The sequence below is a fragment of the Felis catus genome, chromosome F1 (genome assembly GCF_018350175.1).
Source record: "Felis catus isolate Fca126 chromosome F1, F.catus_Fca126_mat1.0, whole genome shotgun sequence".
Lineage (NCBI taxonomy): Eukaryota > Metazoa > Chordata > Mammalia > Carnivora > Felidae > Felis > Felis catus.
In genome coordinates this window covers 43,872,598-43,898,870 of record NC_058384.1, presented here as the reverse complement: position 1 = coordinate 43,898,870, position 26,273 = coordinate 43,872,598, and the positions used below count along the sequence as shown (strand labels likewise).

Here is a 26,273-nt window from a genome sequence, read left to right as displayed (position 1 = left end):
TCTCTCCATGTGGCTGATGAGGAAACCAGACCAGGGGGAAAACGGGGTGAGAAATTTGCCCAAGAAACACGCGGGCAGTAGGAATAAAGGAATATTGATAAAACGCCAGGGAGACCTACAACCTCTACCCTCCCTCCACCTGCCGGGGATGCAGTTCCCAGCTGAGAGGGCAGCCCTCCTCTCCCGTCCCCACCTCCCATCCCCAGCCACAGCCACAGGCCGCTCAGAGATGGCTCTTGCCCTGTGGCTCCCACTTTGGATGAGGCGGGAAGGAACCAGCAGCTAGAGCAAAGAGAAAACCTCAAAGTGACCTTTCCTCTCCCCAGAACACAGCGACCGCCCCAGTAGGGACAAGTGATAAGAATGCCAGGGCGAGTCGACCGTGCCGGGGCTGCTCCCGTGCCTGGCACATGTGCCCATCAAAGAACCCCCCCACACACACCTTACACACACACACACACACACACACACACACACAGCAGGGCTGAGGAGGAAGTCAGCCTGGGCCACAATGACAGGATCACCTCCAGACCTAACCAAAACCCCACAGATGGCTCTTACCTGCTCCCGAGAGCGTCTGCCCTCGTCTAAAAAGATTCTCTGCTTCTCTTCTAACCAGTCCTGGGAAATTTCGGAGGGACAAGGGCATGAAGAGGGAGGGCAGACTGGATGAACGAATGCAGGCGGATAGGAAAAGAAAGGCCAGGAAAGGCAGAGTGACCTGACTGCGGTTGCAGAGCAAGGACGAGAATCCTCCGGAGTAACCAAAGTAATGGTAATAATAACACGGTCAGAATCCGTGGCGCGTTCACCGTGGCCAGGCACCGCTCCGAGCCTCTCTATGCGTTAACTTGGGTGCCACGCTGGAGCCCATCTCTGTCCAAAGTATTCTGCTGATGGAGACAGACCTAGGCAGAGATACGCCTGGGAAGAGATACCTGTGGGCTTTCTGTTGGACAAACTCACTGGGGCAGGAGGGGGGCATTAGGGTTCTATGAGGGGCCCTGAAGGAGCCTGGGAGGAAGTCTGCTCAGCCCATAACCCCTCCCCACACACACACAGAGTCTAGCTCCCCTTTGTCCTGCCCTCTCCCCGGCTCCTTAGCTCTTCAAGAACCCTGGATCCCCCTTGCCCCAAATGTGACCCCATTTCCCTGCCAAGCCTTGGAAACTGTCCACACACCCACGTCTCCTATGCTGGGCATGCTCTTCCCTTCTGGCCCTCTACTTCCCTCAAGCCCCACTCCTGCCCTCCCCACCCCCCCACAACCAGGTCTCTCCAGTAAATCAGGACCTGCCCCTCCTTCCCTCCACAAAGCGGGAGGCGACAGGGGCACCCTTTTGTTCCTCAATATTGTCACATGGCACCTGCTGTTTATCCCTGCTCCCGTGGGGGATGGGAGGCGGAGAGGGGCTGACACTGTTTGATGAGAGGCAGGGCTGGTTGACACACACCTATGGCAATGGGGCACTTTTTTCAGCGATGCTGACATCACTCGGTAGGGCTGTGTTTGTTTAACTAGGGATCAAGTCCTCACGTCCTCTACACCTCTCTCCCTTTCTTGCTCCCTCTTTCATCTTCCCACCCCTGACCTAGCATTGCAGGAGCCCTGTCTGGGGGTCCCCGAGAGCCCCTTAACTCTCTGAGAACCCCAGAGCTGTCTAAAAGAGGCGGTGCCTCCCGCCACCTGGCCTCTCCCATCCCCCTTTCCTCCTCAGCCTACAGCACTGGCCAGGGATGAAGTAACCCCCCTCCTAAGCCCCACCCCACCTCAACCCTATTCTTGGAATTAGGAAGTGTGCCCAGGGCACCTCCTCACCAGCCGCTGGGGCAGCTCCTGTGGCTACAGATTTGCCACTCTGTCTGTCATTGTCCTGAGGCAGCCAAGGCCAGAAGAGAGGTCAGAACCACTGCAGAGCCCTCAAGGGGAGAAGCAGCACTCAGAAATCTTGTCTCGCTCATCGGCTGGGGTCGAAGGTCACCAGGGTGGTGCGAAAGGGGCACTCTGGATGCCACTCAGGGGACAGCCCCCAGAGAGCAGGAGCAGGAGGACCGGGGCCCAAGAGGAGCACTTAAGACAGAGCCTAAGGCCCCGTTCAAATCCCCATACCACCTCTCTCTAAGACTCAGCTTCCATATCCACAAGACGAGAGGATTAGACCAGCCTGGCGCTCAAGTTCCCTTCTAGACAAAACTTCCTGAGTCGAGCCGGCTGCTGGGTTCACCTTCTTTTGTGTGGCACAAACTCAAGATTGGGAAAGCTCCCAGAGCCTTCTCCTCTTCGACACCCTATTTCTAGAATGAAATGGGCAAAGCATACGGGAAAGGACAGATTTTGCATTCCAGTAAAGCAAGGGAGCTTTTTCTCCTTGGTTAGCCTGGATAGGTGGGAATTCCCCCAGCATCTGGTCCCCGTCCGTAGGAGGCCTGACACTGGGGCAGAAACAATCCTGAGTCACCCCCTCCCAGAAGGATTTCCACCAGTGTCGCCCCCTTGCCTCCCTCCCTTCCCTGGAAACGACAGCCAGGAGTGGCCAAAGCCAACATTGGAGTGCGGGCTGGAGAGGCCCAAATAAAGGAGGTCTGAGGAGAAAAAGAGATCCCAGGCCAGGGTGGCCAGGAAAGGCTTCATAGAAGAGGAGAAGGAGGTAGACGAGGGCAAGGCAAAGAGGAGAGGGAGGGGAGGGGAGGAGGAGGGCCCTAAGCAGGTCTTAAGGATGGGCAGGTCTAGGGAGGCAGAATGAGTCAGGGCATCACAGGTAAGGAGGATAGTGTGGACAGAGCCCGGGGGTAAACCCGAGCCCGGCCTGTCTGGCGTGCCGGATGGTGTCAGGAGACCCAGCCAACAGCTCTACCGAGTCCCCCAAAACAGGGCCAGATGGCAGAAGAACAAACACACCCAAATAAGGAGTCTGGGCTCGATCCTCCTGGAAATGAGGAGGCTGAGGGTTTCTGATTAGCGGGTATAGGCTGGAGATGGGAAAAATCAGTCAGAAGGCTAATGTAATAGTCCAGGTGTGAGATAAGAACTGAGGGGGTGGGGGACAGGAGGGACACTGGAAGAAAAGAGCAATGGGGCTTGATGAACAGCTGAATGTGGAGGCTGGCAGGGGGTGAAGAAAGGGCATATGTGGGGGTGGCCGGGGTGACAGGGAGGAAGATCCCCACTGGGAAAATGAGGAAGCGAGGGGGTGCTGGGTTAGCAGGGTTCCGTGGGATCAGACGTTGACCTCGTCCCCACAGACACACTACTAGAACTGAGAGCCTTTGAAAAGGCAGCCTGGGAAAGGGCTTCGAGGGCCACCCGCCACCTGCCAGGGGCACGAAGTGAGATCTCCCATCACCCCCTCTTCCCAGGGGCTCCCTCTTCTGGGTTCGGTTCCCCTTGAACATCTCGGCTATTCCTTCGCGGGCAGTCTGTTCGGTGGCCAGGGACAGACTCCTTCCTCCGAACCGCAAGTCTTTCTCTAAAGCCAAGTTGGACCTCTGGGTTCCTCTAGACAATCGTGCTCCCTACTCGTTGCTCCCAAAGGGCCCACCCGGGAAGCCACCTCGAAAGCCAGACCCTTGCAACAGGGGCAACAGGGGCAGGGAGGAGAAGGAGAAGCAGGGGCACCTGCCTCACCGGAGGGTGAAGGACTGAAGGCCTCTGGATAGTCTCTCCTAAGAGGAAGGCAGCAGCCTCCTACCTTAATAATCATCACCATTACCGCTTACCAGGTGCCTGGGAAGGCCGCCCCTTCGTGCACACAGTCTCATTCCACATCCTCATGGCAACCACCCAGAACCGTTACTTTCCCCATTTACCGATGAAGAAACTGAGTCTTTGAACCCAGGCCATTCTGGCTCTAAAGCATGTGCTGTTTTCCTTATGCTGCTCGGCCTCTTCTCTCGCTGAGATGTCTCACGTGCCATCGCTTTTACTCACTTCTGCCCATGTCTCCTCCAAAACACCGTGTAGTGATTCGTTCCACAAGCGTTTGTTGAGTGTGTCCAGGCAAGGGGCTGGGTACAGGCACCGTGAGGGGATTCCTTCCCCAACTCCCTCCCCGCCGGATATCACCCCAGTGATTTGGCGGGGCGTCCAGCCCTCGCCCGTAGGTTCTGATGGACCGCGGGGTCCTGCGACCAAATGAATCGAATTCCCCAACCCAACCTGCATCACCCGGGGTACCATCTCATTGATAGTAACGACTCCCATTTGCCTCATTTCGGGTACATTTCACATACCCCTTTCTTGCCCATATCCCACCTCATGGTCATACCCGCCCGGTGAGATGGACGTGTTTCTCCCACTTTACTGGCCAGGAATCTGAGGCTCAGAGAGGTGAGGTCTGCTCCACCCCACCATTGAAGCCTGGACTAAAACCCAGGTTTCTGGACCCTTCGCGAATGTACTTTCCATCTTTCCGCCACGTTCTCTTCCGCAAAAGGCATCAACCAACCCGCTCGCCTCCGATAACCCCTAGGCAGCCAGGCTCTCCCGCGGGAAGCCGAGGGACATCCCTAGCCCCCTGTGTGGTTTCTCACTTTCAACTCCAGCTCAGATCTTTTGCCAAACTGGCCACAGCCACCCCACACTGCCCACCTCCTTCCTCCAAACGTGCCCCACCTCTTTCTTCTTTCCTCTTCCTCAGAGGTTCTCCTAGGGAGTTCTCCCAGCTCCCAAGGGCAGGGTACAGGAAGAGGGACCGGTACTTGTAGGAGGGAGGGGGGAACGGCTCCCACGGGGAGCTCCTCTGGGCCTCAGGGGCCCTGGCACTCAGCTCTGCCCCGCGCAGCTCCTGGAACATCAGCCAGGTTGCGCAAAAAGCAAGGAGGAGAGAAACACCAGCACACAGGGTGGGGGAAAGGTCAGGCACAGGAAGCCGTGGGAGAGCCAGCCGGTACAGACCATCCTGATTTCCCCAGACACACCATTATCCCCCTGGGAAAACCTGTTGGTAAAGTCCTAGTTGTCTCTTTCCAGAAGGGCCTTCCTGGGGTCACCTCAGCCATCCCCCTGCCTCCGGGCAGGTGGTTTTCTCTATTTCTTCCAAGCTGACTGGCTGAACAGTATGAGCCTTTCTGCCAGGAAAACCGAGGTCCGGGGAGGGACAGGGGCTTGTGGGGGCACCAGCAGCGGGGGTTGGGGCGGGGGATGGGACCAATGTGCTGACATCCAGCTGTGACTCCTGCCCTTGCCCTCCCGCCTCCTTTTTGCCCGGTGCTCGGCGGGGGTGACGGTGATGTCACAGGTGTGGCGTGCCAGCCACGTGCTGGGCGCCAAGCAAAACAGCCAGGGCAAGTGTGTGCATCATCAGTACCTGGGAAGGAAGGCCACCAGAAGAAGTGAGTCTGGTGGAAAGACCTGAAAGAGGGAAGGGAGGCACCTTGCTGGATGGGGGCGGGGAAGAGACCAGAATAAAACCCTGCTGTGGCCAGAACTAGAGAGAGAAAGCCAGAGCTGGCACTGGAGAGAGATGCCCCCTCATCTTCCCCTCCTCTGCCTCTCCCAAAGCTTGTAAATGCCCCAGACATGAGCCAGCCCAGGCCCCGCTACGTGGTAGACAGAGCCGCGTACTCTCTCACCCTCTTTGATGATGAGTTTGAGAAGAAGGACCGGACATACCCACTGGGAGAGAAACTTCGCAATGCCTTCAGGTAACGTGGCCCAGAGCCCAGACACCTCTTTCTTCTGCTCCCCCGCCAAAATCCTTTCTGCACCAGAGCATGGCTCCTGTACCAGCATCCCTAAGACAGGGCTTGGGGAAGTCTCGGGGAGGGGAGGTTCGGAACCCTGACTTTAAGATCCTACAACCCCCCCTGTACGGACACCCACCCTGTGGAGGATGGGGAGTAGCCGCAAGGACCATCCACAGTCTCAGAAGAGTTGTAGGGCATCTCCAACCCGTGCATGAAGTCTTGCCATCTTCTCAGTCCACTCAAGTCGCTCTTCGTTTCTTAAGGGAGCTCTAGATGGGCCTGCTACCACATGGGGCAGAGGGAGCATCAGAGCCTTGCTGGAAGTCCTCTTCCCTCCTGATCACGAAAAATCTGAAGCCACCACCACTCCATGCCCTTTGTCCTCTTGCCCTCCTAGATGTTCCTTCCTTTTCCTGATCCAGAAAATGCCCAAAGGCAGCCCCTAAATTCCTGGGCCCTCCTAAAGGACACCTACCAGGATGTGGTCCTGCCAGACCCCCGGGCTCTCTTCACTCTCAGATCTGTGAGACTGCGCTAGTGGGGAGTAAAACCTCACCTCCGAGGAGGGGGCTTCAGGAGGTGATCTATGCCCATACTCCAGGAACCTGCGGCTATGAGCTTCACCTTCCCCCTCCCTACACTTCTGGCAGACCTTGCTCAGTCCTGGCTGTGGGCTAACTTGCTCTTCCTCACTCCCCTGGGGAAACAGCTGATTCAGGTACCTGGATTGAGGTCACTGGCAATGCTGAAGTGGAGGTGCAGGTGGAACAGGTTCGGACCAGGGGAATCACCCACTTGAGTCTTCACCAAAAGCCCTGGTCCAACCCTACTTCTCCCGGGAGGCTCCATTCCCGCTGGGTCACAGCCAAAGCCTTGGGTGTTCAGTGTCCAGACACCCTACCGACAGCTGGGCTCCCGGGACAGCTGGGCTCTGTCGACCTTAGTTACCAAACAGTTTCAGTCTGGTTTGTTGCTGTGCTGGAGGGACGAGGGTATCTGCTGTTGTCCTAAAAGACTATAGATTAAAATTATAAAGTGATGTAGGGAACTAACAATTTCCACGAGGCTGGCATTGAGCCTTAAGCAGTGCCTGACACAGAAGGTGCTCCAATAAATATTTGTTTAATGAATGAATGAATGGCTAGAAAGCTAATCCCTCTGTCCACTTCCCTCTTGGCCTCTGAAGCCTCTGTGTAGGCATCTGTTTCCAGCTATTCTATCAGGCCTCAGATTGCCTTGCCCAGCGTACGACAGGCCTGCAAATGAGGCTGGACGGATACCGCCCTCAAGGGGGTTGTTTGTCTTCCCCTACTCAGCTCTCTATATGTGAGTCCAGTTTTCCTTGCCACAAACAAGCCTGAGAGAGTTCCTGCAGCGCTGGTGCTCCCTTATGACAAAGCTGTAGAGATGCTTGGAGCTATTGACCAAGGATGGAAGAGGCACACCCACCCGCCCCAGAGGAGACCGGGGACTCAGATGCCGAGGGTGATGCCCTTCCACAGAGTATTGGTTGGGACAGAAAATCTGTCCAGACCCCACAGGGTACAAAGCATTGTCTGCGTTGCTTTTAGTCTTGGGTGACATCCAGGGAACCAAGTGTTGGAGAAATTATTGTTAAATAATGGCAAAGAGCAGGGATTGGTGCCGGGCGGGAAAGGAGGCCTAATCAGAGCAGGCTAGTGAGTCACCAAATGTGCCTTGAGTATTTGAGTTCCCTCGACTGGGAGAAGAAAAGCAAATGCCTCCCACTCCCTTCCAGTCATCAATCCATGAGCTGTCACCCCTGAGTTTTTTAGGCCCTTGTTCCTACCGCTCCTGAGTTTCTATGAAAAGACCTCAAGGTGTTCAACAAATAGGGAAGGAATCAACTTTCCCCACCCTGCGTTGGCCAACAAACAGCTCCCCCATTCCTTCCGCCCCCAGCGAATTAACAGTGGGAGGAACTCCAGCACTGGAGTCATGACACATGAAGGACGGTCGGTCAGCAGAGGCACACCCTGCAGGGACAATGGAGCCTTCTTTGGGGGAAGTGCTAAGAAAGATGGCAACAGCCCCCACTCAGGCCGAGTTTCAACACCAGCCAGTCCTTTCACTAATTCACTCATTCATTCATTCAGCAAATATTTACTAAGCAGCCCAATGCAATGTGCAAGGTACAAAAGATGAACCAGAGAGATAGACTTTGGGTCATGGTGGGGTTTATTCTCCAGTGAGAACGACAGATGAAAAGCAAGCAGTTATAACCCAGTGTGCGCACGAAGCTGTAGGAGCCCACACAAGGGTGCCGGGCCTGCGTTTGGTCAGACCGGAGAAAGGTCATCTGAGATGGGGGGCTGGACTCGGCAGCTCGGAAGGCTAAGTGACCGCAAAATCCATGCCTTTACGCCGAGTCTTCTGGATGTCCCAAATGAGCAGCTGTTTCCAGACACCCAGCTAAAACCGAGAGTGTGTGAATGGCTCTCCAAAGAAAGCCCCTGCCTTTTTTTCTGTGTCCCCGGCCTACTGCATGGTGTGGGGGCTGAATGAGTGAATGAATTCTGAACGACTGAGTGAATGAATGAATGACGCATGACCAGGAACAGAATATATAATATCCCTCCCCAACTCAGAGTATCCAAACCATGCAGTGCCGACTGGAAGCCTGCCCTCTTCCCCTCCAGATGTTCCACGGCCAAGATCAAAGCCGCAGTGTTTGGGCTGCTCCCCGTGCTCTCCTGGCTCCCCAAGTACAAGATCAAAGACTACATCGTCCCCGACCTGCTGGGCGGACTCAGCGGTGGATCCATCCAGGTCCCGCAAGGTGAGGGGGTCTGTCCCCCAGGTTGGCTTGGCCTGCCGCTCTCCCCCTTCCTCTCCCCGTCCCCTGTGACCCCCATACCCCAACTGTGCCCCCGAGCCTTCAATCTCCTGTTCTCTGCAGGCATGGCATTTGCTCTGCTGGCCAACCTTCCTGCAGTCAACGGCCTCTACTCCTCCTTCTTCCCCCTCCTCACCTACTTCTTCCTGGGGGGTATACACCAGATGGTGCCAGGTAAGGCCTCTCCCCTCTCAGCAGGCCAGGTGACCTGGACCACAAGGACAGGGGATGTGGCAAAGGGGCTTTGGGTGTTTTCCATCTGCATTCTCCTAGAGCTGGTGCTGGGCGGTCCGGAAGGGACCGTCACTGTGAGCGTCAGTCCCAGGTCCGCTGTGACCTTGAAGAAACCACTTAGCTTCCGTGAGCCTGGTTAGCACTACCTGTTCTGTCTCCCTCCCTGGCACGTGGGGAAGACTTGGTGGAACAAGGCATACCGTGTGCATAAAGTGCTAAGGAGATGGGAGGGATTACTCTCAGGCCGGTCCCTGCAGGGATATTTGGAGCTCTCTGGTGCTAAGTGACATCGAGAAAAAGGGCCTGGTCACAGGGTCTGTTTCTGGGTCAGGTCCCGCTTGTATTTCCAAACTCATTTCCTCACGTGTCCAATGAAACAATTTTAACGGTCGAGGTGAAAGCATCTTGAAAAGCGTAGATCGTGGTGACATGTGAGTGTTGGTTTTCTTGCTGGAGAGGAGCCTTGGAGATGTGGGGGTCCATCTCCTCGGGGGTCGGGAAGCACTCCCTCCTGGGCCCCTTTGTGTCGTCCCTGGGTGTGGTGCAAACCTCTGACTCCTGCCGGCTGGGTGGGCACCACAGGTACCTTTGCCGTTATCAGCATCCTGGTGGGTAACATCTGTCTGCAGCTGGCCCCAGAGTCGAAATTCTGGGTCTTCAACAACGCCACCAACAAGAGCTACGTGGACACGGCAGCCATGGAGGCTGAGAGGCTGCACGTGTCAGCAACCCTGGCCTGCCTGACTGCCATCATCCAGGTGAGGGGACGGCTGCGGCCTTGTCAAGGGCGCGGGCTCAGGGGGACATCTTTCCGTCCTGCCCCTGCCTCAAAGCCCCAGTTTGACATTAAAGCTGATTCAGGGCCCTTCCTCCTCCCTCTCCCCCATTCCCAGGGCCACAATAGACCTTGAGGAATCGGTATATCTCCTCACCTGCCTCCAGCAGGTCTATGAGACCAGTCTCGGCTCCCAGTAAAACTGTCCCGAGTTAGACTGTCTGGAAGGCTCACGGACTCTCTCTCCTCTCCAGCACAGCCCTCCTGTTTCTCTAACATCCCTTATCCCTCCTCCAGCCTCTTCTGCCCCAAGCCACAGCATCACTCGCACAGCATAAATTACACAAATTGCAAAGGAATCTGCTAGGTTTTACGAGGGGAAACGCGGCGTGATGGAACACAAGAGCAGGAAGCAACCTCCGAGGACACCTTTCATTCATCCATCCATTCATTCTTTCTGTTAACATTTTTGGTTGTGTCGCTGTGCCAGAAACTGGCCTAGGCCCTGGGGGGAGAGCTAAGTAAAGAAGAGGCCCAGTGCTCCAGGAGCTCACAGCCCAGCAGAGGAAGCAACCACGTCAACAGATAAACTTGTAGGCAGGGAGATAAGCACCATAAGAGAGCTATGTTCCCATAGCGGTGGGAGCACCAAGGAGAGAGTCAGGGAAGGCCTCGCCTCAGAGAGGAGATGACATTTGACCTGAATATTAAAGGATGAATAGAGCTTGGCCCGTAACCAAATGAATGAGGCACGGGAGGACAGTCTGGGCAGAAGGATGCACCCCAGAGCATTGAGGCTGGGGTGTGAACTGACCAGGGAATGACAAGGCAAGACGTTTTGGTGCGGCTGGACAGCAGGAGGCCTTTGGGGGATGGGCCCGAGAAGGGGCCAGAAAGGTAGGCAGAGGCTAGACAATGAAGTCTGAAGTCTGTCCCCCCTGCACTGGCCTTGGGTCTGACTGGCAGTTTATAAAGATCATTCAGGCCACGGAAAAGAGAGGTGGGGAGGTGGATTACAGTCAAAGTTAGGAGACTATGCAGAAGCCCGGGCAAGGCCGCTGAACGCCTAGGCCAGGGAGGCGGCCACGGGGAGGGCCACTGAGATGGGGTGGACTTAAGGAACGTTTTGCCGGGAACGTTAAAAGGCTTGGTGAGAGCCCTGACATGGGGGTGAGGGAGGATGACTCCTAAGATCTGGGTTAGGCAACCGGGTGGAGACGAAGCACGGGGAGAGGACCAGGGTTATTTTGCAGATGAGAAAACTAAAGCCAGAGAGATGATGTGACAAAGAGGCCTGTGCCCCAAACCAGACTAGAGGTCTGCTGGCACCGTAAAGGGCCAGACAAGGTCACAAAGGGCTCACTTGCCCAGGGCGGCTGCACAGAACTGCAGCCTGGGTTTGGGTCAGGCACGCGGAGGAGCTGCGGGCCGTTCTTGGTCTTCCCCACCCCCACCCCCACCTCTCTCCCCTCAGATGGGCCTGGGCTTCGTGCAGTTCGGCTTTGTGGCCATCTACCTCTCCGAGTCCTTCGTCCGGGGCTTCATGACGGCAGCCGGCCTGCAGATCCTGATCTCGGTGCTCAAGTACATCTTTGGACTGACCATCCCGTCCTACACGGGCCCGGGGGCCATTGTCTTTGTGAGTCTAGGCACACATCCCTGCGAATGGGGAGGGGCTCAGGCAGACACAGAAGCAGGGTTTACTGTTTTAAGAGGTCGTGAGCTCCTCCTTACAAGACGTCCTCAAGCAAGGGTCTGGCTAGCCCATTGTTCAGAGAGGATTCCCAGGGGGTTCCCACTCTGGGAGGGAGGGTCAAACACATGACCCTGCGGGCTCACTGAGGTTCTCGATGGTGAATTCCTGCGGAAAAGGAGATGTTTACTCTCCATCAGTTCCCTGACACAGTGCCTCAACCCCTCCCTGCCTGGGAGGTCCGTCCTTGTGTCTAAGCTCCATCCTTCCTCCTTGAGCTTGAATTCTTTCTAGAGAAAGAGAATCACCATTCCCATCCTGGCATGAGATTCCCAGCATGCCTTTTGGGAGAGGGAGGTGGAAGAGGGGATACTATTCATGACCGAGGTCTGGATTCTGCTTTGGTGTGCCCCCATTCACATTGATGACATCCTTCTGCCGGGTTAGACCTCCAAGGGTGGGGATAGTAGTGGAAGAGGAAGTGGGAGCCCATGAGCATGATGCTCTCTCCCCCAGACCTTCATTGACATTTGCAAAAACCTCCCCCACACCAACATCGCCTCGCTCATCTTCGCCCTCATCAGTGGCGTCTTCCTGGTGCTGGTGAAGGAGCTCAATGCTCGCTACATGCACAAGATCCGCTTCCCCATCCCTACAGAGATGATTGTGGTAAGGACCCTGCACAGGGCTGGGGGGCGGGGGGCCAGGCTAGAGAGGCCATGAGAAAAGGAATCCAGCCCCAGCCAAAGCCACGAACCCTTCCCCACCCTCTCCGCCTCCTCCGCCGGCCGGCCGGGGGCCAGCAGAACAGGAAGTTGGGTGAATCCATTCCATCCCCCCATCTATGGCTCCCACTTTTCCTGCTCCTTGGGTTGCTCCCCTTTGAGGAGGCAGGGGAGTGGGAGTTGGAGTCCCCAGAGAAAAGGGAGGCTTGAGAGAGACCCCTGTTCTGCCAGTCCCCATTCTCCATTTTGGGCTTTGCAGGTGGTGGTGGCAACAGCTATCTCCGGGGGCTGTAAGATGCCCAAAAAGTATCACATGCAGATCGTGGGACAGATCCAACAAGGGTGAGTCTGGGTGGCCAGGAAGCCTGCCCCCCCCTACCAGCACCTGCCTGTGGAGGCCTGGGCTCAGAGGCCAGGATGAGACAATCTCTCATGAAGGGGCCTTGTCGACTCTGTGACACCCACCAAATGTGAATTATTTCTATTACTTATTACGGAAGACAGCCGTACAACCAGCCAATGCCAGCCGTGTTACAAACAGTGAGTCTTAGCTGCCACACACCCCCCCAAAAGTCTCACTCAGTGGACACTGCCAGAACAAAGACTCTCTGATCAGCCCTTTTCCGGCTCCTTGCCTCGCTCTGCCGTGTTGGTTCTTTTCATGGGGAAGAGAAGCTATTAGGATCAACAGTGAGCATCCACTCCGTGCCTGGCACCACGCTGGGCCCGGTGGTGGGAAAGGGTGGGGCTTGTGCTGTAGGGTTGGAGGAGGAGGGTGGGAAGAGGGCAGGGGAGGGCGCCGGCTGTGGGTCTGTGGACTAGTGAGCACAGAGTCCAGAAACTGGGCGTGAGCAAACGAGGCCCCACCACTTACTGGCTCTGTGACCTTGGACAAGCCAAGTTGCTGCTTTGTCAATGGGAGTTATGGCTGCCGCCATCACAGTGTTGTACTGAGGGCTCAGACGACAAGGGGTAATTCATGTAGACCTTGGCACACACTGGGGCCCCGCTGGTCCCCGTGGGTTGAGGAAGGACTCGCCATGCCTCTCCTCACACCCTTGGGCCCTGCCTCCTTTCTGGCTCCTCGGCAGGTTCCCCACTCCCGTGTCACCTGTGGTTTCACAGTGGAAGGACATGATGGGCACGGCCTTCTCACTGGCCATCGTGGGCTACGTCATCAACCTGGCTGTGGGCCGGACCCTGGCCAGCAAGCACGGCTATGACGTGGATTCTAACCAGGTAGGTCCATGCGGGCAGGGCCAAGCAGGAGGCGCTGGGTCCCACAGAGGCCTGGCCAGAGATACGTTGGGGCTCCTCGACCTGATGGGAGCAAGGTGCCGACCAGCGAGGAGGAGGAGCTCTGGCCGCAGGAGGCCAGCTTCAGCTGGGCTAGGAGTGTAGGGCTTTCTAGCAGCAGGATCATTCTCAAGTCCTAGGCCCAGGATCCAGCTTGTACGGACGACTAGGTTTGGACAACACCTGCTGCTCACCCCCCACTGCCCCTGTTTCCAATCCTCCCCCTGTCCCCCACAGGAGATGATCGCCTTGGGCTGCAGCAACTTCTTTGGCTCCTTCTTTAAAATCCATGTCATTTGCTGTGCCCTCTCTGTCACTCTGGCAGTGGATGGAGCTGGAGGAAAATCCCAGGTGAGCACTGTACCAGGGGAGTGGGGAAAGAGGGGAGAGGGTAGCAAAACAGTTGCCCCAGAGAAGCCAAGGCACATGCAAAGCCAGGCCAGCTGCTTCCCCAACCTTCCTCTCCCCTCACCGGTCTCCACTCCACCAAAGAGAGCTATTGGAAATCAATCAAGAGCGAGAATTCCACACTTACACCCTGTTCCCAACTCTTTCTCCGAATAGGTGGCAAGCCTGTGTGTGTCCCTGGTAGTGATGATCACCATGCTGGTCCTGGGGTCCTATCTATACCCTCTCCCCAAGGTAAGAGCGCAGCAGGACAGCAGAGGTCAGCAGGAGACTCCAGTAAGGACAATCCCTAAGAGCTGCATAACCCTTTACAGTCTATAAAGTGCCGACACTGTCACACTTTGTCCTCATCACAACCTGTAGACACCGTGGTTTTACTATCTTCGTTTTACAAGTGAGGGAAACTGAGGCTGAGAAAGTCTCCGTGATCTGTGGTGACGCAGCTCACGAGCGCAGGGCTGGTGGTAATCTCCAGCCTTCTGACCTCAGGATCGATTCCCCAGTTAGTGTTTACGAGTGCTTATGAGTGCCTGACTAGGAAGGCCCTGGGCATGGATGGTTTGGAGATGAGGGAGGAAGGGAGGGGCCCCATGGCCTAGCACCTACACTGCACTCTCCAGCCCCGAGACTGAGTGCAGAGATCCGGGGGGCTCTGCAGGCAGAGATGTTCTGGAACTGCAGCTCTGTCCTGCCAGGCCCCAGGGTCAGGTGTCTGTAGTCAGGGCAGGAAGGAGGGGCCACCACAGGTGAGAAAGAACAATGTTCTGTTTCCCCAGTCTGTGCTAGGAGCACTGATAGCTGTCAACCTCAAGAACTCCCTCAAGCAACTCGCTGACCCCTATTACCTGTGGAAGAAGAACAAGCTGGACTGCGTAGGTATTGGGTGGCCGCTGGGTACCCCTTCGTGCCCTGCCCCTTCCTCCAGCCCCACAGCCGCGTCAGCTCTTCTGTCGGTGACCCCTCCGTTCTGCTCCCTAATTAGCCTAGCCAGCTGTTAAGAGCCCAAGTGTTGGAGTGACACATCCTATGTTCACGTCCTAACGCACCTGTTCACTGGCTCTGTGTGGGCCCTAGACTAGCAAGTCCTTAGAAGTCCCTTAACTTCTCTGAGTCTTGACTTTCTCATCTGGGAAATGGGTGTCTTATACTCTACCCCACCCCCCGCCCCAGGGTTGTTTATGAGAAAGAAAGGAGATAATACAAGTAAGGGGCATGCTGTCTAAATCGTATTCTGGGTTCAGTAAAAAAAAAAATTGGCTATGATTATTTTTACGACGCGTAGTTCCAAAAAAAGCAAAAAGAAATAGCTTTAAAAACCACCACCAACAACAAAAAACTAGAACAGAAAGCCAGCAGCCCAGGATCTTGAGCAAGTTACCAGACTTCTCTGGAGTTCTACTTCCTCATCTCTAATGGGGGTGACAGTCATGACTTCATCATACACTGGTTCTCAGGATTACATGAGATCACATGGGTAAGTACCATGTAACTGTGAAACACTCAGCAAACATGACCTGTTGTTATGATTAGTCACCGGCCCCGTGCACCTAGCATCAGACAGCAGTAATAAGGTTACCATATGTTGACGACACTGACAAAAACCCCATTTAAGCTCCACCGTAAGAGGATGCACTGACCTCCTTGCAAGATGATGAAACAAAGGGGTGTCTGGCTGGCTCAGTCAGAAGAGCGTGCCGACTCTGAATCTCGGGGTCATGGGTTCCAGCCCCATGCTGGGTGTCGATATTACTCAAATAAATAAAACTTTTCTAAAAAGATGATGAAACCAAGGCTCCGAGAGGTTAAGTAACTTGTCAAAGGCCACAGAGGTAGTAAGGGGTAGAGTCAGGGTTGGAACCCAAATCTTAGACTGCGAACCTCTGGGTGGCTCTGTCTCCTGGGGAAGGAGGCTTACCTGCGCGGGACACAAAGAAAATCCTTAAAGCCAGAGAAGTGAGTGGCCCATCTGAGTCCCCGAGTGAGTGACGAGGATAGGGGAGTATACGATGTTCCAGTTCCCACCCCAAGGATCTGCTCTTACCCCATCCCAGCAATCCCCCCCCCCCCCCCCGCCAAATATAGGCTCTGGTATTTACATTGTGCCTTGGGCTCACACCTTACCTTCACAGTTCTCTAGGGGAGTGTGGGCAGGTTCGTTTTCTTTAGAGGAATTGGGAGGACTGTAAAGGACCATCAAGGGGTCAACTATCAAAACTGCATTCAATCCTGCCCCCCACCCACACAGCCAGACCCCAGACCGTCAGGCCAGGAAGATCACTGAGCGTGTGTTGGAAACACACAGCCTCCCGCTGGGTGGAGAGAGGGAGCTCATGTTTGTTGAGTGACCACTAGGTGCCCATCGCTGGGCTGGGACCTTTAGCTGCCTTAGCTTTTCAATCCCTTCACGAAACAGGTAATATTATTGCCCTCTTGTGGATCAGGCAACTTGGCTCACATAACTGGGAAGCGAGAGAATGAAACTTTGAAACCAGGCGTGTGTTACCCTCGTGCTCTCAGCGTGCGCCATGCCGCCTCCCTGCGTGGGCTGGGGTTGTCTATCAAAACCCAGGCACGATCGCTAGGCACACTCAATCCAGGCAAAACGTGCAGGTGTAACCAGAGCACCAAGACACAAGACGGTGCGAAGATGCCATGGCAAGGGGAGGGCCGGTCTGAGGTTGTGGAACAGGGAACGGCCGTGGCTGTTCCAGGAAGACTCCCCAAAGAGGCAGCCTTCTCCCCAGGCCTGCTCTGACATCTCTCTCCTCACAGTGTGTCTGGATGGTGAGCTTCCTCTCCTCGTTCTTTCTGAGTCTTCCCTACGGTGTGGCCGTGGGTGTCGCCTTCTCCGCCCTGGTTGTGGTCTTCCAGACTCAGTTGTAAGTAACAGCCCCCACACGACACAGCAGTGGGGCCCCAGGCCCGGGCTGGGCTGTCTGACTGCCATATCCTGAAAGCCCCAGAAGGAAGCCCTCGTGGGCTTGGAGGGCTGGGGGCCATACGAAGTAGGAGAAGAACAGGAAGGTGAGACCCCGAGCCCGTCCAAAGGCAATGCCGGTCCCCAGACCAAACGGGACCCTCCCCAGGGGAACACCAGGCCAGAGGACAGATGCCGTGTCCTTCCCATAGAAAGGTTAGGGAGTACAGGCCAGGGGCACCAGGGGAAGAGGCCAGGGCAGGAAGAAGATGCTCTATGTTAGAGAAGCCCTGTCTTCTCTTCTTGAGAACTCAGAACCAGGAAGCGGTGACTTCAGGGCCACCTAAGCTTGTCACTTGTGTACCACACCTTTTCTCCGTGCTGAGCCCCACGCTGGGAGCTATGTCAAGGGCTGGCCTGTCATCCCTCTAGTTACAGCCCAGCCATAGGCCAACAGGCATGTGTCTCTGGTGCAGAAAGACCAATACAACAGACAGTAGGGATGAGGAAGGGCCCCCACCCCACCCTGCTTTTGCTCCAGCTCCCACCCAGCCAATTTGCTATTAGCACGCTCTTATGTGTTTTTGTTTTTTGCATGTTCTTAAGTTTTTCTTCTCCTTTCTCATCTAGTCGAAATGGCTATGCTTTGGCCCAGGCCATGGACACTGACATTTATGTGAATCCCAAAACCTACAATAGGGTGAGTAATCCAAACTTATGACCTCCCTCTTTTGCCGTACCCCCCCACCCCAAATAAAAGAAGGTTAAGGGGTGCCTGGGTGGCTCAATCAGTTAAGCACCTGACTGTCAATTTTGGCTCAGGTCATGATCTCCCACTCATGAGATCAAGTTCCACGTTGGGCTCTGTCCTGAGCATAGAGCCTGCTTAGGATTGTCTCTCTCTCTCTCTCTCTCTCTCTCTCTCTCTCTCTCTCTCTCAAAATAAATAAACGTTTTTTTAAAAAAAAGTAAAAAAAAAAAAAAAGCCAATAACAGCATTTCTGCCACCTGAGCTCAGTCTCCCTGTTTACAGGTCCAGGAAATTGAGGGGGTTAAGATTGTCACTTACTGCTCCCCTCTCTACTTTGCCAATTCAGAGATCTTCAGGCAAAAGGTCATTGCCAAGGTAGGGTTCAGAACTCTGGCGACCAGAAGGGTTGAACAGTGAGTAACCAGAAGACGGGAGAAAGGGGACTGGGGGGCAGGCCACTCCAAAGAGGGTGGACGTCCAAACTGCTGTTGGCTCTCTCCCTACAGACAGGTGTGGACCCCCAGAAAGTACTGCTGGCCAAGCAAAAATACCTCCGGAAGCAGGAGAAGGGGAGAATGATGCCCACACAGCAGAGGAAGTCTCTGTTTATGAAAACCAAGGTGAACTGAAGCTAGGAACAGCCTGCCCACTCTGATCTTGCCCCTTGGTGCCCCACCTCCCAGCACCCTTTGAGGCAAAGACATAACGTCTCTGTGGCCATTGCCTGGTGGCCACAGAATCTTCTTCTCCTTGGGTGAGGGGATGCCAGCTCCTGGGGGTAACTACTGAACTCCCACGGCCCCTCCCCATTTTCTGGCTAAGATATGATATGGCCCATAGACTTCTGAACAACCCCAAATGGGGGGCAGCAGTGAATTTCATGGGGTGTCCAGACGTTTTGACGTGGGTATGGAAGTTGTGGGGAGAAGCAGGCAGGCACAGACGAATATAAAAAGGAGCACAGTTGTTTCCAGAAGCACTTTCTCCCAGAGCAGAGTGGGCAGAGGCTTCAGTGCCTCTCTTGGACGGGTTCTCCAGTTTCGTCTGGTCCGTGGGAGACTAAGCGTGCAGGCCCTGCCTAAGGACAGGGCACTGGGAGATGCCTCCCCTGTGGGGTTCCGGGGGCTTATAGTCACCACCACCGAATTCAGTCATTCACCTCCACACGCACGCTCCTTGCCCCTGCCTCAACTGCAGCCAAGTCTGATTCAGTTTGCTGATCCCTGCCCCACCCCCACCCCCATCCCCACCCCCCAGACTGTCTCCCTACAGGAGCTCCAGCAGGACTTTGAGAACACCACCCCAACCGACCCCAACAACAACCAGACTTCTGCTAATGGTGCCAGCGTGTCCTACATCACCTTCAGCCCCGACAGCTCCCCAGCTGCCCCTTGTGAGCCATCGGCCTCCGCCGAGACCCCCAGTGAGCCCAGTGACATGCTGGCCAGCGTCCCACCCTTTGTCACCTTCCACACCATCATCCTTGACATGAGTGGGGTCAGCTTTGTGGACTTGATGGGCATCAAAGCCCTGGGCAAGGTGAGGGCCCAGGCAGAGGGAGTGCCGGCCCGCCCTCCACCCCAACACCCTCACCCCTGCTCTCCCACACTCCCTTTCCTCGGGGCCCTCATTTCGACAAGCTGAAAGACGAAGTTCACCAAGGAGGCAAGTGGCTCGTGAGGACCGCTTTTGCCCCAGACACGACCAGGACCAGGACAGGCTGTTCTCCGCAAAGCAGGCCCAGATAGCCCAAGACGACAAGTGGCTGGAAAGGGACACTAGAGGGATATCTGCTGTCCCACCCTGCCTAGGCACCCCTCTCTAGCAGAGGTCATCTCAGGTTCCCTCTCAGGCCACCAGGAACCCACCCCTAGGTCTTTTGAGTAGAGTCCAGATTGGCCCCGGTTCGTGGTCTGCTGCTCCTTCCCACGCTCACCCAGACGCTCCAGCATCAGCCAATTCCAGTCCACTGAGAAGAGAAGGAGAAATAGTATCAGTGCCCCACATTCTCATGCCAAATTGGCAGTTCATGGGACACCTTGAATAAAGATATCCATCCATCTGATAACCTTTCAGCAGCACCTCCGATGGCAGGGAGTCAGCAAACCTCAGAGTTGGCTCAGACAGAGGCAGTCCCGGGAAACCGAGGGGTCCAGAGAGTTCAGAGGCTGAGTACCATCCAGAGAGCATCGGCCAGGTGCCCAGAAGGCCGCACCCCCCAGCCGTGGGCTCAGCCTGCTTCCCTAGCCTGGGCCTGGAGCCCGGCGGGCCTCCGTCCTCCCCTGCAGATTCTGCCTGAAGCCACAAAGTCGGGAAAGAGGCAGAATCTGGGCATCTCAGCTGCTGAGAGAGAAGACCTGACCCCATAAGAAGAGGCCGCGGTGGCTTTAAGTGCCCGCCTCGTTGGCAAAGCCCCGTTTCTGTCCTGCTTTCCAGAAAAGCCGACAGCCAACACTCCAGGGAGAAGTGCCTTGCTGCTATTTTTATCTTTGGCTGCCAGGGCTCTTGGGGTTGCTTATTTGTTTGGCTTCCCCTCTGAAGTGCGTTTTGTGAATCACTTTTGAGACCCACTCAGAACATTCCTTTCCTTTTATCTCCCGGTCCCAATACCCTTCCCCCGCCACTTCTAGCTGAGCTCCACCTACGGGAAGATCGGCGTGAAGGTCTTCTTGGTGAACATCCACGGTAAGAGGAGGAGGACATTTTGGGAACCAAAAGGATGGGGGTGGGGGGGGGGGAACAGGTCGGTGGAATGCTGAATGGGGGACTGAAAATGAGAGCACCCAAACATTCTCCCAAAGCATAAAGCAGGCACGTGCCGTAGCTATCTGGGGAACACACAGACACACACAGTTTTACATACACACCATCTCCAAAAGGTGCATATACACGGCCCCAACAACATGTCCACAGGGCAGTGGGTTTTCACATCATTAGCGCATAGGCAGAGTGCAGGGATGTGGACACACGGCAAGCACACACAGACACACAGCACAGTGTGAAGGGATCCATGCACCTTTCCTCCTGCAGAAAGTCAGAACCCTTCTGGAGGCCTCCCCAACTTCAGAATTGGCCTGAGCAGGTCCCGAGCCCTGTTGAACCTGCTCAGAAAGAGAATCTGCCATGGCAGTTAGAGTCAGTGGGCAATCCCCACCACCCTCACTGGACACTCCTCAGGAAGTCATCTCTAGGATTTGGCAAAAGTAAGGGCTCGGCCACACACTGGAGGTTCCAGGATAGGTCCAGAGAAGCAAGAGGAAGAATGAACCATCCAGGCAGAGAAGTGGCAGCAGCCTCCTCCACGACACTTTAGCCTCTCCCTCTCAATTGCCACAAAGTACCGACTCCCTGAATCAAACTGCTTCCTTCTGCCCTGGGTTGGAAGGTTCAGCATCCTCAAGCTCATGTTGCCCTCTGCTGTCCAGCACTGGTATTGCAAGACCCATGCCTTGGCCTGGCCTTTGGATGACGCAAAGAACACAACCCACAGTCCTCTCTCTCCTTCCCTCCCCCGCGCCTCACCATCCTTCCTTCATCCCCAGCTCCAAACCACGCTGTTATCTTTCTGAAGGCCTTTTCCTCCTTCCAGCCCAGGTGTACAACGACATCAGCCATGGAGGTGTCTTTGAAGATGGGTGTCTAGAGCGCAATCACGTCTTTCCCAGTATACATGATGCTGTCCTCTTCGCCCAGGCAACTGCCAGAGAAGTGGCCCCAGGACGTGACTTCCAAGGGGTAAGGTCCCTTGGGAATCCTAGGCCCCAGGGCACTGAAATGGCGGGACTAGGGGCGTTAGAAAGAACACAGGAGAAGGTTTGAGTTCCAACACCGAGTCTGTCATCTGACTTTTCTGAAACTGCCATTTCAGAGTTCCTTTTCTGTAGAACAAGCACCCTAAATTAACATTAGCTACCTCACAGGGCTTTTCTTTTGCCTCTGTTTTAGCATTAACTGATAATTAGGCCTATTCTGTCACTTGAAAGCACTTTGTATACTGTAAACCCTTTTATTAATATTAATTTCCAAACACCCTAGGCATATTAGGTTATGCCCAGTCTGCTGGCACTGTTCACCCGCCCTCCTCCTTCAGTCTTTCTAGAAGAGGCTTTGGGCAAGGGAAGGGAGTAAGCCTGCCCGTTTTAATTTAGCAGAGCTTAGAGATTTCAGACTGGTGATGGATAAAGAGACTGGATCCAAGTTTTGTCTCAGTTTCTTGACATTTAATTTACTAGCTCACTAAGTGGTATGCAAATGAGCCACAAATAACACTGTTTAGGACTCCTAAAAGCTGTGGAAGCAAAAAGCTCCACCCCATGGAGGGGGGGGGGGCCTGCCTTGGCGTCTCCAGCCGCCCCCACCCCCCGCTCCCAGAGCCTCTTTCGGTTCAGCCCCTGCCCTTGGCCTCCCAAGACTGTGTGCCCCAGCCTTCTTTATATATGAAACCTCCTCCCACCCTCAGGGGGTCATAAGAAAGGTTTTACTGGTCCTCGAGTGACCATTTGCCCTCTGCTCTAAGAGACCAATGAAGGTGAAGCCATCTGTTCCAAGTGCTTTAAGACTGCCCGCCCAGGAAAACACAAGGGCCCTGGTGTCCACCCTCCATGCTTAGGGAGAACAACTGTGTGGGAACAGGCTTTCTGGTTTCACAAGCCTTGTCCACAGAGCAAAAAGAGCGAGATTCTGGAAGAATCCTCGCCATTTGTTATTGCACAAATAACGTCCAGTTATTACGGTTATACATTTAAAATAATTTTTAGATACAGAAAATATTTATATTTGCATATCACAAAATATATTCATATATATAAATTACACACACACACACACACACACACACACACACACACCCCTTTTCAACAGCAAGGTGATGTAGAAAGCCCACAAAGTGAGTTTAATTATCCTACTTTTACAGATGAGGAAACATTTCCAGAGAATGTCAGGCGGCTAGCCAATCTTCCTCGTAAGCTAGGCCAACCTCCCCTGCCTCTAAGATGCCCACAGGGAGGGCAGACCCTGACACATGCCTCTGCTGAAAGGGGGAAGACCACCCCGTGCTACATTTTGTGAGGCAGATGGGGGAGGGGAGGGAAGAAGCAACAGGGCGACTCATGTGGCAGAAAACACGGCGCCTACCCGGAGGCTGCCATTTGCACTGCGCTGTGTCACTCGGTCATGGGGCTCATTCTCCTCTCGTCTCCCCCCTTCCAGGCTTCCGTGGACCCTGGGCTGTCCTTATATGATTCAGAAGAGGACAGCCCCAGCTACTGGGACTTAGAGCAGGTGAGCTGAGGGGCACGGGCAACCGGGAGGCCGGGACTGGGAAGGAGACCCTCACGAACCCAAGGGGTTCACTGGGCTCTCTCACCTCCAAGCCGGAGCAGCCCCCTTGAAGGCAACATTTCTCTCACCTCTCTTATCACAGCAGATCCTAATGCTTCCCACTCCCTGAAAGGCATCACTGGGGGAGGGAGAGGCACTGGAGGAAAGTCTCGAGAACGAACATCCATAACACACACGATCTTGGACAGGCCACATAACACACGGGGTCCCAGTTTTCTATCATTGCAAAGTAGGGGGCATATAGGTGGTACCTGCCCCCTCGACCTCACAGGATTGGCAGGGGATTCGTGTGTCCTTCATTAATCAGCAGATATGTAATGACCGTGGGCCTGACACAGTTCCAGGGTGGGCAGACAGCAGTGAACCAAACAAAGACCTTAGGAAACCTTAGGAAACTTAGATTGGGGTGGGGCCAGGTGAATTCAAGGGGTACAAGTATTACTGCCCTTAAGCACTGAGGGCTGTGCACATGTGAACTGTTACTGCCACCCCAGGGCCCTGTCATCCTGACAAAGTAGCCCAACGCCCTGAATTAAAAGAAACCCAGATGTCTAGTTGAGAGAAGTCTGGCTTTGGGCCTACTAGAAATCACATCTCACTTTGTACCTCTTCGCACCCCTTTTGGGCTTGAGTTCCACGTCCCCTGGACATGTCTCTGGGAGCACTGATGGCATGGGGGAGACATTAGGAAATAGAGACAGACTGATCTCTGTGCCCCTGTGGAATTTCCAGCACATTCCAAAAGCCTGGGATAGGCCCCCAAATAGCTTATCAGAGCAAGAAAGGGCTTTAGAACGGTCTCATCTCCACCGTCATTTCACTTAACAATGAAAGCGAAGCCAAAAAGGACTGTGACACGTGGAGGTCACAGAGCACACCAGAGGTGATTCAAAGTAGATTCCAAGTGGGGCGCCTGGGCGGCTCAGTCGGTTAAGCATCCGACTTTGGCTCAGGTCATGATCTCACGGTCCGTGAGTTCGCACCCCGCATCGGGCTCTGTGCTGATGGCTCAGAGCCTGGAGCCTGCTTCCGATTCTGTGTCTCTTTCTCTCTCTACCCCTCCCCCATTCACGCTTTGTATGTCTCTGAAAAATGAATAAACCTTAAAAAAAAAAAAAAAAGTAGATTCCAAGCATCTTCTCTTGTCACCTCTGTACCAGTTCACCTCTTGGGCTTACCCCGCCCCTCCCCTGTTCACACACACACACACACTCACACTCACACACACTTACTCATGAAGCTCTCTCTGGCCAGGGGCTCACAGGGTCACCTCGTGGTTGCAGCCATTGTGAACTCAACAGGTCTAATGCTCTCCCTTCCCCCCCCCCCCCCCCCCCCCCCGTCCTTCCGTGGTCCCGCAGGAAATGTTCGGGAGTATGTTTCATGCAGAGACCCTGACTGCCCTGTGAGGGCCCAGCCAGCCCCCACACTGCCTCCAGAGTGCGTGGCATCTGGGACTCCAAGAAGGAAGAGCCTGGGGTCACAAAGAGTGACCGGTAGAGGAGAATACGTCCACCAGGACCTGAGCTCCTCCCTCCCCTCCCCCTCCTCCTCCTCTCTCCCTCCCCTGCCCCCCTCCTGGCATCTCTGGAGTCAGCCAATCTCAACAGGAAGGAGAGCCACCTCTTCACCCTCCGGCTGACTCTCAGGGCCCTGGCCGGAAGGAGAAAGTCTCCTGCTCACCTTACCGCACCCACCCATGCCCAGCCCAAGGCAACTGATGGGGAACCCCCCCACCCCGACTGCCGACTTCTAAGTGTGAGCCAAGAACAGAAGGGAAAGTACGACCCTGCTGACCTAGGGTGCAAAAGCCCTCGGGTCTGCACAGCTTGGTGTCAGATGGTGTCGAGCTGTCACCAGACACGGAGCTGAACTTGCTTAGGACTCTGAGGCTTGTCCCCTCCAGCTGCCCCAGCTCTGTCCCTGGAGGATCTGCACTCCTGGGACCACGTGCTCCCTACAGCCCGGAATCTCCATCTTCATCACTGCGTCCCCTTCCTCCTCATCTCAAGGCTGCTGGGAGCTCCACTGCTATTCAGCACTTCAGACTCGAGGCTGGGGGTTGGCCCCCTCAGGGCCACCAGAGCTACCTCTCCAGGGGCAGCCCACCAATGTAGCTGCGCCAGCCTCTGAAACACGATCACTTCCCGTGCCTTCAGGGCCGGTTCCCTTCCACTTGAGGCTGGGTAGGAATCTACAAAGGACAGGGTGGGTAGCTACCAGAATCCTCTGGCAACATAGTAACAGGTACCAGTTGTTCTGTATAAGTACTTTTTGGAATCCTTCTTTGTACAGAGACTGGAGGGGGAGGGGTGCTAGTGCCAACCCAGGGCCAACTGGTGGGACCTGAGCCCCGACGGTCCCCCTGACTTCAGAAATGCCTCCCCCTGCTTAGGAAGTTTGCCTTGTGTTTTTTTCACTTGGCAAAGAGACAAAGATTTTAACTCTCCCTTCTCAGCTTGGGGCCTGAAGCCTTCAGCCAGGCAAGGGAGGAAGCTCCCCAAGGGCCAGCCACATCACCCCACTGGGTGCAGAATGTGGCAAAGGGCTGATCCAGATTGGGTCTTCCTCCGCGGGGTCCCTTAATAAACTCAGGACCGGAGGTCATCCCCTTCTAGGGCAGATGAGAAGAGGGGTACATTTTCCATGTATGTGAGGAGGTCATAGAGGAACCTGACTGTTGACTTGAAAATAAATAGATTGCACGTGCAAGTGTCTGGGGAAATTTCCATGGAAATGCACAGAAAACCTTTCGGCCTTCTCCCCACTGCCTCTCTCAAGCTCCTTCAACTCAATGACCCTGCCCAACAGGTTGGGCTGGCCCAGCCTGAAAAAAACTTCCCAATTCCTAACTTCAGCCTGACCTGTGTTGTGTGTCTGTGTGTTGAGTGAGCCGGTCAGCTAGCGAGTCTTTTTAGAGTTAAAGGAGAAGGTGCTGGCAAAGAGCCAACAGATTCTTGGCCTTCAAGCACTGCTTCTCTGTGATTTCATTATGCCATCTGGCTGCCAATGGAACTCAAAATTTGGAAGGCGGAAGACAATGTTATCTGGGATTCACCGTGCCCAGCACCCGAAGTGCCAAATTCCAGGAGGACAAGAATTTTAGCCAATGACAACTCACCCTCCCCTACTCCACCTCCTTCAAAGTCCAACTGGGGCCCAGGAGGTGGGGGAAGGTCACAGAGCCTCGAGACACCCCAAGTAGAGGGGTCCTTTGAACCAAGTGTCTAGACGGTGGAGGTAAAATTGGAAACACATGGGGGAGAGGGAGACATTGAAGAAAACTTCACCGTTGGAATACTTTGAAAAGAACACAAGCAAATTCAAACAGACCACTCTCTGGACACGAGTGAGGCAGAAAAGGAGGGCAAGGTGATGAAATAATCCAGAATTTCAATACTTTTGAATGTTCTTAGTGATACTGACTTGTGATGATGGGGTTCCCAGGGAAGACCGGGGACTCGAGATGTTTGTGTAATTTATTTAATTTAAACAGCATTCTCCTTTTGTTCATTTTGGTAATAAAGTGGTTTTGAAATGTGAATAAATGCATGTGTTTGGATGGCTTTACAGCAAGGCAAAGCAAATCACC

The 26,273-nt window shown here is 54.7% G+C and overlaps 1 protein-coding gene across 2 annotated transcripts in view; it reads left to right on the top strand.

Annotated features, from left to right (window-relative positions):
• Nucleotides 1-26,225, top strand: part of SLC26A9 (solute carrier family 26 member 9) — a 28,227-nt gene extending 2,002 nt beyond the window's left edge. The window contains exons 2-21 of one of the 2 annotated variants that reach the window (XM_045048679.1): nucleotides 5,501-5,643; nucleotides 8,346-8,485; nucleotides 8,606-8,716; nucleotides 9,359-9,534; nucleotides 11,026-11,190; nucleotides 11,761-11,913; nucleotides 12,229-12,311; nucleotides 13,061-13,208; nucleotides 13,503-13,616; nucleotides 13,830-13,907; nucleotides 14,450-14,545; nucleotides 16,446-16,552; nucleotides 17,221-17,290; nucleotides 17,624-17,716; nucleotides 17,848-17,961; nucleotides 18,599-18,880; nucleotides 19,972-20,026; nucleotides 20,931-21,076; nucleotides 22,550-22,621; nucleotides 24,043-26,225. In XM_045048679.1, coding sequence (XP_044904614.1) covers nucleotides 5,519-5,643; nucleotides 8,346-8,485; nucleotides 8,606-8,716; nucleotides 9,359-9,534; nucleotides 11,026-11,190; nucleotides 11,761-11,913; nucleotides 12,229-12,311; nucleotides 13,061-13,208; nucleotides 13,503-13,616; nucleotides 13,830-13,907; nucleotides 14,450-14,545; nucleotides 16,446-16,552; nucleotides 17,221-17,290; nucleotides 17,624-17,716; nucleotides 17,848-17,961; nucleotides 18,599-18,880; nucleotides 19,972-20,026; nucleotides 20,931-21,076; nucleotides 22,550-22,621; nucleotides 24,043-24,090 — 2,376 coding nt within the window. In that variant the 5' untranslated portion in view covers nucleotides 5,501-5,518 and the 3' untranslated portion in view covers nucleotides 24,091-26,225. Of the gene's footprint in view, nucleotides 1-5,308; nucleotides 5,644-8,345; nucleotides 8,486-8,605; nucleotides 8,717-9,358; nucleotides 9,535-11,025; nucleotides 11,191-11,760; nucleotides 11,914-12,228; nucleotides 12,312-13,060; nucleotides 13,209-13,502; nucleotides 13,617-13,829; nucleotides 13,908-14,449; nucleotides 14,546-16,445; nucleotides 16,553-17,220; nucleotides 17,291-17,623; nucleotides 17,717-17,847; nucleotides 17,962-18,598; nucleotides 18,881-19,971; nucleotides 20,027-20,930; nucleotides 21,077-22,549; nucleotides 22,622-24,042 lie in introns of those variants that run through there. The other variant, XM_023247800.2, reaches the window with a different exon arrangement.
• The last annotated feature ends 48 nt before the right edge of the window (nucleotides 26,226-26,273 follow it).